This window comes from Somniosus microcephalus, chromosome 3 (assembly GCF_052327205.1).
Source record: "Somniosus microcephalus isolate GS21.2 chromosome 3, FLI_Smic_1.0, whole genome shotgun sequence".
Classification (NCBI taxonomy): domain Eukaryota; kingdom Metazoa; phylum Chordata; class Chondrichthyes; order Squaliformes; family Somniosidae; genus Somniosus; species Somniosus microcephalus.
The window spans coordinates 376,829,845-376,843,592 of NC_140989.1; the positions used below are offsets into that span (position 1 = coordinate 376,829,845).

At 49.7% G+C, this 13,748-nt stretch overlaps 1 protein-coding gene across 1 annotated transcript in view; it reads left to right on the forward strand.

The window, feature by feature from the left end:
- Positions 1-237: 237 nt before the first annotated feature.
- LOC147122457 (netrin-G1-like) overlaps positions 238-13,748 on the forward strand; it is a 33,941-nt gene continuing 20,430 nt past the window's right edge. The window contains exons 1-2 of the mRNA XM_085983617.1: positions 238-892; positions 12,346-12,518. Of these exons, the coding sequence (XP_085839743.1) occupies positions 261-892; positions 12,346-12,518 (805 nt within the window). The 5' untranslated portion in view covers positions 238-260. The remainder of the gene's footprint in view (positions 893-12,345; positions 12,519-13,748) is intronic.

Genomic DNA, 13,748 nt, shown 5'->3' on the forward strand with positions numbered 1-13,748 from the left:
AGCTTTAATCTGTATCTAACCAGTGCTGTACCTGCCCTGGGAGTGTTTGATGGGACAGTGTAGAGGGAGCTTTAATCTGTATCTAACCCGTGCTGTACCTGCCCTGGGAGTGTTTGATGGGACAGTGTAGAGGGAGCTTTACACTGTATCTAACCCGTGCTGTACCTGCCCTGGGAGTGTTTGATGGGACAGTGTAGAGGGAGCTTTAGTCTGTATCTAACCCATGTTGTTCCCGTCTCCGTTTCCAGGAGAACCCGTACATGTGCAACAATGAGTGTGACGCTCACACGCCCGAGCTCGCACACCCGCCCGAGCTGATGCTGGATGACGAGGGGCGGATTCCCAACACCTTTTGGCAAAGTGTCTCCTGGAGGAGTTTCCCCGAGCCCCTCCTGATCAACATCACTCTGTCCTGGGGCAAGACCATCGAGCTGACCGAGGACATCGTCATCACCTTCGAGTCGGGCCGGCCGGAGCAGATGGTCCTGGAGAAATCTCTGGACCACGGCCGGACGTGGCAGCCCTACCAGTTCTACGCGGCCGACTGCCTCACCTCCTTCGGGATGGAGCCGAGAACGGCCCGGGATCTGAGCCCGGCCTCGGTGCTGGACATCATCTGCACGGAGGAGTACTCCAGGGGCTACGTGTGGAAGATGGACAAGATGGTTCGCTTAGAGATCCAGCAGCGTTTCGCCCTGTTCGGGGGGCCCCGTCTCCACGACATGGCCTCGCTGTACGGCCAGCTGGACACCACCAAGGACCTGAGGGACTTCTTCACCCTGACCGACCTGCGGCTCAGGCTGCTCCGGCCGGCCACTGGGGCCACCAGTGTTGACCAGCACAACCTCTCCAAATACTTCTACGCCATCTCCAACCTGGACATTCGCGGGCGGTGAGAGCTCCTCGCCCCTTCTGGCCAGAGTCGCTGAACCCACATTTCACACCTAGGGGACGCTGTGTCAGTCCAACATCTGGGGGGCACTCACAGGGCCAATATTTGGGGGACACTCCATCAGGGCCAACATCTGGGGGACACTCACAGGGCCAACATCTGGAGGACCCTCTATCAGGGCCAACATCTGGAGGGCACTCAGGGCCAACATCTGGGGGACAGTCACAGGGCCAACATCTGGAGGGCACTCTATCAGGGCCAACATCTGGGGGCCACTCTATCATGGCCAACATCTGGGGGACACTATCAGGGCCAACATCTGGGGACCACTCTATCAGGGCCAACATCTGGAGGGCACTCTATCGGGTCTAACATCTGGAGTCGCTCTCACTCTATCAGGGCTAACATCTGGGGGACACTCACAGGGCCAACATCTGGGGGACATGCTGTCAGGGCCAACATCTGGGGGACACTCTATCTGCTCCAACATCTGGGGGACACTCTATCAGGGCCAAGATCTGGGGGACACAATATCGGGTCTAACATCTGGAGTGGCTCTCAGTCTATCGGAGATTCCTGGAGGGTGAGAGCTCCTCACCGCTTCTGCTCCGAGTCGCTGATGTGGGCGCTCGGTAACTGGGGAAGTTTTCCAGCGATAGATCGGGATCCCTCCCCCGGCCCACTCGGCACCGTCAGCTGCCCCTGTGTCGGGTGTGAAAGCTTCCCTGAATGGCTCAGTGACAGTGTGCACAGACCAGCACTGTGACAGCTCCCCCTGCCCCTGGGGATGGGCTCGTTAGCGAGCTTTCAGAGTCCTGCTGGCTGGCTGGTGATGAGGCAGCGATTTCCTGCTCAGTGCTCAGCCAATCGAGCAGCACGGAGCGAGCAGAATCTGTCCCTTTACTCTCAACACTGCCGACCTCCAGTCTCATCAGGATTCAGGGAGTCAGAGAATCAGACAGCACAGGAGGAGGCCATTCGGCCCATCGTGCCTGTGCCGGCTCTTTGAAAGAGCTCTCCAATTAGTCCCACTCCCTGCTCTTTCCCCACAGCCCTGCTAATCTCTTCCTTTCAAGTATTTCTCCAATTCCCTTTTGAAAGTTCCTATTGAATCTGCTTCCACCGCCCTTTCAGGCAGCGCATTCCAGATCACAACAACTCGCTGTAAAAACATTCTCCTCATCTCCCCTCTGGTTCTTTTGCCAATTCCCTTCACTCTGTGTCTTCTGGTTACCGACCCTCCTGCCACTGGAAACAGTTTCTCCCTATTTAATCTATCAAAGCCCTTCATGATTTGATGAATTATTCTGACTGAACGCTCCCTTCGTGTTCAATCTATATTCAGTCTGGGTCAGTGAGTTCCCATTCACCCATCACACAATCTCCGGGGCTCGGAGCCATTCCCTCATTATTCTACACTCAGCTTCTGGGAGACTCGCTCCAGCTTTTAGTTGCGGAGAATCTTCAGACACTAATTGGAGAACAGGAGCAGTAAAATGTTTACGCTGCTGTTAATGTGACTCCAAGGAACTCTCTGGGTTTCTGCTTAGTTTAGCAAACAGTGCCCAGAACTGCCAACTTGCTGACTGTGCAAGGTACAATCTGCGGATTGTGAAGCTTCACCTTCGCAGTGAGTTAAACAGCGGCTCGATGCTGTTAGCACAGAGTCACCGAGACCAGCGTTCTCACGCTTCACGGCACAGAGACCGTCACAGCATTTTGGGCCGTTCCAAACCGCATTTACTGAACAACAGCAACCTGCATTTATATAGCACCTTTAACATAGTAAAACATCCCAAGGTGCTTCACAGGAGCGTAAATCAGAGTGAACTTTGACACCGAGACACAGAAGGAGATATTAGGACAGGTGACCAAAAGCTGGGTCAAAGAGGGAGGTTTTTAGCAGCGTCTCAAAGGGGGAGAGAGAGGTAGAGAGGTTTAGGGACGGAAACATTGCTGTTTGTGGGATCTTGCTGTGCACAAATTGGCTGCTGCGTTTCCAACATTACAACAGTGAGCACACTTCAGAAGTACTTCATTGGCTGTGAAGCTCTTTGGGACGTCCTGAGGTGGTGAAATGCTCTGTAGAAATGTAAGGTCATTCTTCCTTAGAATGAGGGGCCAGAGAAAGATTAAATGTGAGAGATTGAGGAGAGAGGGCAGGAGAAACGTCTTCACACAGAGAGTGGTGAGGCTGTGGGATTCACTCCCAGGGTCCGAGGTTGAGGAGTTTGTGATCGGGAGAGTGGAGGAGCCTGGGACAGAGTTCCCGCTGTGTGGGGCGGGGTTAAAATCCACCCTTTCATCTTTTGGATTGTAGGATTGTCCAGGAGTAAAGTAGATCAGCGAATCTATCCCACTGATCCCAAATCTCAGCCTGTGCTTCCTCTTTATATCCTGAATCACTGATATCCGCTTCTGTCAGTTTTACTCTCCCGTTTCCTGGAGATTAGTGTGGGAAAGGAGAGTAATTTGTTGTGTAAACCACTCATTCTCTCACTGAATGTTGCTCATTCACCTGATCGGAACCTGTAGCTCACGGTGAAGTACGTCGGTATGAGGGGCGAGTTGGCTAAGGTCAATTGGGAAACTACATTAAAAGGCATGACGGTAGACAAGCAAAGGCTAGCATTTACAGAATTAATACATAATTTACAACAAATATACATTCCTTTAATGCACAAAAACCCCACAGGAAAAGTGGTCCAACCGTGGCTAACAAGAGAAGTTAAAGTTAGGATTAGATCAAAGGAAGAGGCTTTTCATGTTGCCAAAAAGAGTAGTAAGTGTGAGGATTGGGAGGATTTTAGAATTCAGCAAAGGTGGACCAAGAAATTGATAAAGAAAGTGAAAATAGAATATGAGATTAAACTAGTGAGAGATATAAAAACAGACTGTAAAAGCTACAGGTATCTAAAAAGAAAAAGATTAATGAAAGTAAATGTGGGTCCCTTACAGGCTGAGACAGGAGAAATTATAATGGGGAATAAGGAAATGGAAGAGAAATTAAACAAATACTTTGGGGTCGATTTTCCTGGAGCCGTCAGGCGGGGTTTCAGGCATATGGGGGGGGGGGGAAATCCTGAATTCGGGGGTCCCGACACCATCCTGCCCAAAACCCCGCTCCACGCAAGTTTCAGAGGCGGCGGGTACCCGCCCCGCACTGGGACCCGTCGACCCCAGGCGGGAAAGGATTAGTGCCAATTAACTGCCTGTTAACAGGTAGTTAACAGGCAGTTTTTAGCCTAATCCCTATTTTGAGGGGTGTCGTGTGGGATTCCCGACGGCTCCAAACCACGCCAGGTTAGAGCAGGCGGGCCGTCGGGTTGAAGGATTGGAGGGGTCGCGATGTTGGTGTTCAGGTGAGTGATGGGTGCATGAGTGCAAAGGTAAGTGTGTTTGGTGTGTTTAAAGTGTGTAAAGAACTTTTACTTACCTGTACTTACATTAACAGCATTTCTTCCTGTAGGCGTCGAGAGTCCATCACTCAGCCAGCACTGAAAGCTGAACGGCTGCGATCTGTGAAAAGTGACAGCCTTCAGCTTTGAGTGCTGCTGAGAGTTCTAACTGAGTCTGTGCAGAAGGACTCATGTTAGAACTCAGACTGTCAGTGTTTCACAGCTTCAAACAGCTGTGAAACACTGTCATCTGTCAAGTCTGTGACGTCACCTGTTGCCGGGTGGCCCTTAATTGGCTGGGCGGGCTCAACAAGGTCAATCAAGGGAAATTCGCACGGATTGGCCGGACGTCGATGTAGGCGGATCAAAAACCCGAAAGGGGAAGTCCCGCCTTCTTCCCGACAGGTTTGGGAAAATCGACCCCTTTGTGTCTGTCTTCACAGAAGGAGACACAAAAAACTTCCCAGAAATAGTGGAGAACCAAGGGTCCAGCGAGAATGAGGAACTGAAAGAAATTAGTATCAGTAAAAAAATAGTGCTGGAGAAATTAATGGGACTGAATGCTGATAAATCCGCTGGACCTGATGGCCTACATCCTGGGGTTTTGAAGGAGGTGGCTATAGAGATAGTGAATGCATTGGTTGTCATTTTCCAAATTCCAGATTCTAGAACGGTTCCCGCGGATTGGAAGGTAGCAAATGTAACCCCACTATTTAAGAAAGGAGGGAGAGAGAAAATGGGGAACTACAGACCAGTTAGCCTGACATCAGTAGTAGAGAAATTGCTCGAATCTATTATTAAGGACGTGGTAACAGGACAGTTAGAAAATAATAATAGGATTGGGCAGAGTCAGCACGGATTCATGAAAGGGAAATGATGTTTGACAAATCTGTTAGAGTGAGTGGGCAAGAACATGGCAAAGTGGAGAAATGTAAAGTTATCCACTTTGGCAGGAAAAATAGAAAAGCAGAGTATTTTTTAAATGAGAGATTGGGGAGTGTTGGTGTTCAGAGGGACCTGGGTGTCCTTGTACACGAATCACTGAAAGTTAACATACAGGAACAGCAAGCAATTAGGAAAGCAAGTGGTATGTTGGCCTTTATTACAAGAGGATTTGAGTATAAGAGTAAAGGCGTCTTACTGCAATTATACAGGGCCCTGGTGAGACCACACCTGGAGCATTGTGGACAGTTTTGGTCTCCTTACCTAAGGAAGGATATACTTACCATAGAGGGAGTGCAACGAAGGTTCACCAGACTGGTTCCTGGGATGGGGGGATTGTCCTATGAGGAGAGGTTGAGTAGACTGGGCCTATATTCTCTAGAGTTTACAAGAATGAGAGGGGATTTCATTGAAACATACAGAATTCTTACAGGGCTTGACAGGGTAGATGCAGGGAGGATGTTTCCCCTGGCTGGGGAGTCTAGAACCAGGGGTCACAGTCTCAGAATAAGGGGTCGGCCATTTAGGACTGAGATGAGGAGAAATTTATTCACTCAGAGGGTGGTGAATCTTTGAAATTCTCTGCCCCAGAGGGCTGTGGAGGCTCAGTCGTTGAGTATATTCAAGACAGAGATCGATAGATTTTTGAATATTAAGGGAATCAAGGGATATGGGGATAGTGCAGGAAAGTGGAGATGAGGTAGAAGATCAGCCTGATCTTAATGAATGGTGGAATAGGTTCGAGGGGCCGAATGGCCGACTCCTGCTCCTATTTCTTATGTTCTTCTGTTAACTAGCACTGTAACCACGACAGGGAATTCAATCTTCAAATGAATGAATTAATGATAGGTTATAAACATCCAGCAAAAGATGTGGCTGGTATTAGTTTAGTGTTGAGTTGTAACAGAGTTAATATTTAATGATTCCTCAATCATCAATTACTGGTCATTTATGTAAAGTCTGTGGGTTGTTTAGTTAATTAATACACAGACTCCAAGAGTAACTTAAAACAGGACTTTACTATTCGAAGGTCAGGGCGAATCTGCCCAATACTTCCTGACACAGCACTTATATACCGGTGTGGTCACCGTCGGTATTACAGTATACAGAAGCCAACAAAGTAGTGCAACACCTAAAGTAGTTCTCTTAAAGGTAGACGGGTACATACACTACAATCCTCCCTTTTTAGCTTACAACATACTGATTCCCCATTAAACATACATTATAACATATATACAACTTTATGCAAAACAATTCACAGATATAGTCTGCGGGAACAGTTCACAGATTCAGTCTCTGCGGGAACAGTTCACAGATTCAGTCTCTGCGGGAACAGTTCACAGATTCAGTCTCTGGTCTTGACTCGGTCCGAACAACATCTCTGTGGTGTAGCCGGTTCACATTTCTAGCGTGACTCATCCAATAGTCTTTCCCTTGGCTTAACAGCTTGAACTTCCGTCCTGCTGAACCAGCAGTGCTGACTTTTACAAACAGCTGGACTGCCTTGGTAATTTTTCCTACTTTCCAACTGATTTGGCCCCCTTCGTAGGGCCCACGTGCATGATCTGATAGAAGTGATAATGATTTAGATGGTTATCGTCTTCTGCTTCGTCTTTTTCTTTTCTGCTTCTTGGAGACTCTCGGGGCTCCCTTATCCGCTGCCAGCTGTAGCGCCACCATCTCCCTATGTTCCTTAGACTTTAAGTGCTTCATCCTGATTTCTGCACTTTGGGAGTTTTCATCACAAGCTGGGCAGACCAAGTCATCGTAATATTCCGTGTCACTCAACAGGTCATGGTAATATTCGGTGTCGTCCTGAGCTAGTCTAGCGAGAGGGCCTGCTACTTCTTCCGTACCCAACTGGACGTTAGCCGACTGTTGTTCCCTCCCTAGACATCTTTCCTGAAGAGACTTCTTCATGCGTTCATATTCATCCCGCTCTTCCTGGGTTTCCTGCAAAACCTTCACTAATGACCTCGTTTGTGATTTCAATACTTCCCCTTCCCTCGGGGATTGATTGATCAGGCTATTCAATCCTTCTACTGGAGCAGCTGTTTCAACATTCTGCTGTTCACATTGACGTGATTCAGCGTACTTTTGGCATCCCTGTAAAATCTGTGTTGCAACCTCAGCTATTTCCATAACTTTTGAGAGCTCCGAACTCCTTCCCTTTGAAGATTGAAGCTCGTGTTCAGATTGTTCCCATTGTAGAGTCTTGTCCTTCAGCATATGAAGGAGTTGGCTGACCGTTAACTCTTCCACGGGAACACTGTGGGTCAGAGTCTTCTCCATTTCATCCACCTTTCCCTCCAATGCTTTCACCTTTTCCTCTTGTACTTTGGCTTCCAGCGCTCGGAGAAGTTGCGCCTTGATGCTCTCTAGCTCATGTTCAGAGGCCATTCTTACAGTCTCTGTGTTTCTTACAGTTCCCTTTTCTTCCACTGAACGGATTCCCAGTTGAATCTGTTCTTCAAGTTGTTGCATCTCGGTCATTGCCGCCCCATATTTGTCTTGGGTTTCCTTTAATATTTTTATGAGTTCTTGTACATCTTGTCTTTCAGGTTCTGCCATGTCTTTCACCTCTAATTTCTCATCTATGGATGGAACTTCTACCGATGAGTCTGTCTTGGCCTTGAGCTCATCAAGAATTTCCTGCAGCCTTTGGACTTCTTGCTCATGTTCAACCTTCAGTTGCTCATATGCTTCCACTGAAACTAGCTTTTCGGAGGTTGCCGAGTTAACCCCTTCCAGAATTGTAGCCTGGGCCTGTTCATACTGTTCTTTCAACTTCTCACACTCTGCTTGTAAGGAGTCGTAGAGAAGAACTGGAATAAAATCCTGGCTTCCTGAAGATTCCTCTTCATTTGCTTCTTCCTGCAAATATTCTAACTCCTGAACAGCATAAGGGAGATGTGATCGGTAATTGGTCACGATGGCTCTATGGTCGCTCTCTGCTTGAGCTAGCTGCTTCTGTTGTCTTTCCAGATTCTCCCATTCGGTGTCATAGAACTTTTTCATTGTTTTCATCTCTTGTACGAGACGGTAACTCAATTGTTCTAATTGTTGTCGTAATTTGAAATAAGTTTGAGTCCGAGCTCGGTGTTCTTCCGTCATGGATATGTCCGTAACTTGAACAGGCTCAGAATTTTCTGTCAAACTAGGTTGTCATTGTTCGGTGGAGTTCTGCTCTGAAACTTTGTTCTTCTCTGGAGCATAAGCCTTTATGCATGCCTTCGTTTTTCCAACCTTCGTCGGCAAGTCCATTTCAGCCTTGTCTTTCATATTTGGGTTGGTCTTATCGTCATCCGTTTCAGAATCTGAGCTGATTGTCTGCACCGAGTCCTCACTCGTTATGGCTTTTAGATAGTGCCATTCCATGTCTATTTTCTTGATCAACTCCCGTCCTAGAAGTGGTGGTCCTCCCTCATGTAGTACGTATAAGTTCATTCTTGGGTGTTCTTTACCCCTATCTCTCACTTTGACTCTTATCTTTCCCATGGGGTATACTTTATGCCCCGTGTATGTCTGCAATGCGAACTTGGTATCTCTTAAGGGTATATGTGAGAATAGCCGGTGGTAATCCCTTCGATTTATGACTGATAGAGCTGATCCAGTGTCCAACTCCATTTTCACTTGGATTCCAGCTATTTTTAGCATGACCCAGATAGTTTGTAGGTCAGCTTCCTTACTCACATTGTGAATTCTCAGACTACCCAGCTCCTGGCCGTTTGGGTCTGAGTCTGAATTCTGTTCGTCTCAACTCTTCTCAGCCACCTTGTGTACCTTGTTGTACTTTTCCTGTGATGGCTTCCTTTGGTTGTTGGTCCTTTGGTTGTTGGTCTTCTTCCCTGACCAGCATACCTTAGCTATGTGACCCAGTTTGCCACATTTCCTACATTCCTGGTTCTTAAACCAGCATTGGTTCTGGTCGTGTGTTGTCTTCCCACAACGATAGCATTTTGTTGTTGTCGAGGTAATTTGATCCACACTTAGTGCTGCTGTCTTTAGCTGCATTTCCGCAGTTCCCTTCGCTGCGGCTTCGTGCGATGCTGCAATAAGGACAGCCCTGTCAAGTGTAAGGTCGTTCTCTTCGAGTAGTCGCTTTTGCGTTCCTTCCTTTGCCAACCCGCACACGAACTTGTCTCGCAATGCCTCTGTCAGATTCCCTCCAAACTGGCAGTATTTCGCTAGTCTATGCAGTTCTGCAGTTCGACCAAGTATTCTGCGTTGCTTTCGTCTTTCCGTTGCGTTCTCGCATAGAATTTGAATCGTTCCGCCAACATCAACGGTGTGGGGTTCAAGTGATCCTTCAGAACAGTCACAATATCATCGAAAGTCTGATCCGCCGGTTTAGCTGGTGCTAGTAGATGCTTCAAGAGCCCGTATGTCTTCGCGCCCATCGAGTTTAGCAAGGTTATAGCTTTGTCATCTTCTTCTATTTTATTGGCCTCACAATAGATCTCGATGCGTTCCACGTACGTGGCCCAGTCTTCTACCTCGGCATTAAAATCGTTGATGTTACCACGCTTAGGCATCTTCCTCTCTTTCTGATAACACCCCGAATTATTTCTTTAACTTATTTTTTTTTTTCTAAGATGGCGGTTTTCCCGCAAAAATGGCGGTTTCTCGCGCTTATCTTCTCTCCCCGCCCACTTCAATGGCGGTTTCCCGCTTCTGTCTTCTTCCCCGCCTAATGGCGGCTTCCCGCGTTTCTTCCCTAGCGGGAGGGGTACACTTTCCCCCACAGGCGACGGCCGCTGGCTTTCAGGTTCACAGCCTGCGCGTCGGCTTCAGGGCTTTCCCTTTTCTCGGCAGGGCAACCGGCGCTGGGTACACCCCGTTGACGGCGAACAGGTTCAGCCGCTGGGCTGGCTCTCGCTCAGTTCCACTTGCTCGGGCTCGGTCTCTCTCCCGCTCTCTCGGCTCTACCGGCGCTGGGTACACCCCGTTGACGGAGAACAGTTTCAGCCGCTGGGCTGGCTCTCGCTCAGTTCCCCTTGCTCGGGCTTGGTCTCTCTCCCGCTCTCTCGGCTCTACCGGCGCTGGGTACACCCCGTTGACGGAGAACAGTTTCAGCCGCTGGACTGGCTCTCGCGCAGTCTCCCTTGGTCGGCTCTGCCTCTCCCGCTCGCTCGGCTCTACCGGCGCTGGGTACACCCCGTTGACGGAGAACAGTTTCAGCCGCTGGACTGGCTCCCGCGCAGTCTCCCTTGGTCGGCTCTGCCTCTCCCGCTCGCTCGGCTCCCAAACGCCTCTCCCAGCCGTCTCGCAGTCCGGTGCTTCCCTCCCCGGCTGCGGCTGAGTTTATCTCTTCCCGCGCCTACGCTCCCGGTCGCAGCGCTTCGTGGCTTCGGTCGCTGCCTGGCTTTTCCCACCGGTCGCGGTCTAGCTGTCTCACGACGCCGTAGCGTCCCCCAGCCTATTAGTACCGCGGCTTCCTTGCTCCACGCTGCCCCCGTCTCAGCGCCTCTGGACCCGACTTCTGTCCGGCTCCTTTCCCCCTCGACCGTGGTCGAGTGCACAGCCCTTATCCTCTGGTTATTCTTTTTACTTTCCCTTACTCACAGTCACCGTGGCCGCCTTGCTTCTCTTGCTGATCGGCTCACTCCTCACCGTGGCAGAAGGGACAGTCAGTGCCTGTTGCTGATGGAAGTCTTTGTCGCTAAATTCTTCCTCCTTTCTATTGCTGCAGCCTCGAGTTTTCTCCCAGCAGAACGACGAGGGCGGTTGCCTCTTCTCGACGCTCGTTAACTGCTTCGGAAGTATTGTTGCCGCAGGGTACGATCGGACTCGTCGCCACTGTAAAGTCTGTGGGTTGTTTAGTTAATTAATACACAGACTCCAAGAGTAACTTAAAACAGGACTTTACTATTCGAAGGTCAGGGCGAATCTGCCTAATACTGTCACCGTCGGTATTACAGTATACAGAAGCCAACAAAGTAGTGCAACACCTAAAGTAGTTCTCTTAAAGGTGGACGGTTACATACAATAGTTCTCTTAAAGGTAGACGGGTACATACACTACAATTTACACCTCCTGGACTCCCGGCTGCTCCTCACCCAGCGGGAATTGAATGATTTCAGTTTAAACCTTTGAAGAGATTCCCAGGTTTAACCCTTTCTGAGCAAACCCTGGGACAATCCAGCCCGTTTGGTATTTGGGTGAAATTGGGGAAAGTGGGGACTGACCCAGGAGAAGAGGGAAGGTGGAGATTATCAGTCTTTCAGTCTTCATCTTCAGTCTCCGCTCCGAGTGTCTCCTCCTCATGTGTCCCGGTGTCACATTCTGTCCGAGCTACGCTCCTGTGAAGCACCTTGGGACATTTTACTACGTTAAAGGCGCTATACAAATGCAAGTTGTTGTTGTTGACACTGACCTACACTGGCTCCCGGTCCAACAACACCTCGATTTAAAAATTCTCATCCTTGTTTTCAAATCCCTCCATGTCCTCACCAGTCCCTATCTCTGTAACCTCCTCCAGCCCCACAACCCTCCGAGATCTCTGCGCTCCTCCAATTCCGGCCTCTTGTCCATCCCCCACTCCCTTCGCTCCACCATTGGCGGCCGTGCCTTCAGCTGCCTGGGCCCTAAGCTCTGGAATTCCCTCCCTAAACCTCTCCGCCTCTCTCTCCTCCTTTAAGACGCTCCTTAAAACCTCCCTCTTTGACCCAGCCTTTGGTCACCTGTCCTAATATCACCTTATGTGTCTCGGGGTCAGTTTGTTTGATTTCCGCTCCTGTGAGGCACCTTGGGAGGTTTCACTAGTTACAGGCGCTATATAAATGCAAGTTGTTGTTGTAGCTACAGGTGTTGTTGTTAAGGGAGAATGAACTTGCATTTCTATAGCGCCTCTCATGACCTCAGGACGTCCCAAAGCACTTTACAGCCAATGAGGTGCTTTTGTGGGATGTGCTGAGGGTGAGAGGCGCTCTATCAATGCAAGCTCTTGCTCTGAGGGGCCTGGAACAGTTTGAAATGCAATAAGTGTCAGAAAAGTGTTGGTGTCGGGAGAGCTGAGCTGGGAAAGGGAGAGCGGAGTCCCGGAGCGGAGAGTCCCGAGTCTAACCCAGCTGCTCAGCCCATTTGAAAGCAGCTGCCCTTGTTTTTTGCCAGGTGTAAGTGCAATCTTCACGCCAACAACTGTATCTTGGAGAAGGGGAAGCTGAGTTGCGAGTGCGAGCACAACACGACGGGGCCGGACTGCGGGAGATGCAAGAAAGGCTTTCAAGGCGGAGCGTGGAGAGCGGGCTCGTACCTCCCAATCCCCAAAGGGACGGTCAATGTGTGTGAGTAACCCGAGCTTCCCGGCCCGGCCCAGTGCCGGCGCAAGATCGCTTCAGATTTCATTCTCAGCCCAACTCCCCGCAACGCATCGACTCCAAAATACAACCCAATGGATGGTTGTGATTGTGTTAATGTGGAAAGAGATCCCAGCGAGAGATTGTCCAGACCCAGGGAGAGGAACAGAGTCCGAGCCCACAGCCCACTGAGAGAGGGAGAGTGGGGGAGAGGGGGGGGAGAGAGAGGGGGGGAGAGAGAGAGAGAGAGAGGGAGAGAGAGAGAGGGAGAGAGAGAGGGGGAGAGAGAGAGGGAGAGAGAGAGAGAGGGACCACTAAATATAAGAAAAGAGTATATACAAATTATATGAATGTATATTTATACACTCAGGGATATATCTGTTTATACACTGTATGAATAGATCTGTATTTTTGTGTACAACCATGAATGTTTTTCGATGCTTTGGCAACATAAGATGTACCTTGTCATGCCAATAAAGCGATTTGAATTGAATTGAATTGAAGAGAGAGAGGGAGAGGGAGAGGGAGAGGGGTAGAGAGAGTGGGAGAGAGAGAGAGGGTGAGAGTGAGAGAGTGGAGAGGGAGAGGATAGAGAGAGGGGGAGAGAAAGAGGGTGAGGGAGGGGAGGGGGGAGGGAGGGAGAGAGGGGGAGGGGAGGGGGGAGAGGCGGAATAGGTGGAGGGGAGGGGGAGAGAGGGAGGGGAGGGGGAGAGAGGGAGGGGAGTGGGAGAGAGGGAGGGGGAGAGTGAGGGGGAGAGATAGAGGGCGGAGAGTGAGGGCAGAGAGAGAGGGAGAGAGAGGGGGAGAGAGAGGGAGAGAGAGAGAGAGAGGGGGAGAGAGAGAGGGGAGAGGGAGGAGAGAGAGAGGGTGAGGGAGGGGGAGAGTGAAAAAGAGAAACAGAGAAAGAAAGATAAGGAAAGAGCGAAAGAGAAGGTAAAGAAACAAGAAACAGAAAAAACAGGGAGATAGAAAGAGGGTAGGAGAGAGAGATAAAGTAAGAAAAAGACAGAAAGTAAGAGAAGGAAATAAAGAGAGAGACAAGCTCTCCAATTAGTCCCACTCCCTGCTCTTTCCCCACAGCCCTGCTAATGTTTCCCCTCCAAGTATTTCTCCAATTCCCTTTTGAAAGTTCCTATTGAATCTGCTTCCACCGCCCTTTCAGGCAGCGCATTCCAGATGACAGGACTGGGCAGTGAGCGAGGGGTCTGTGTGATGACT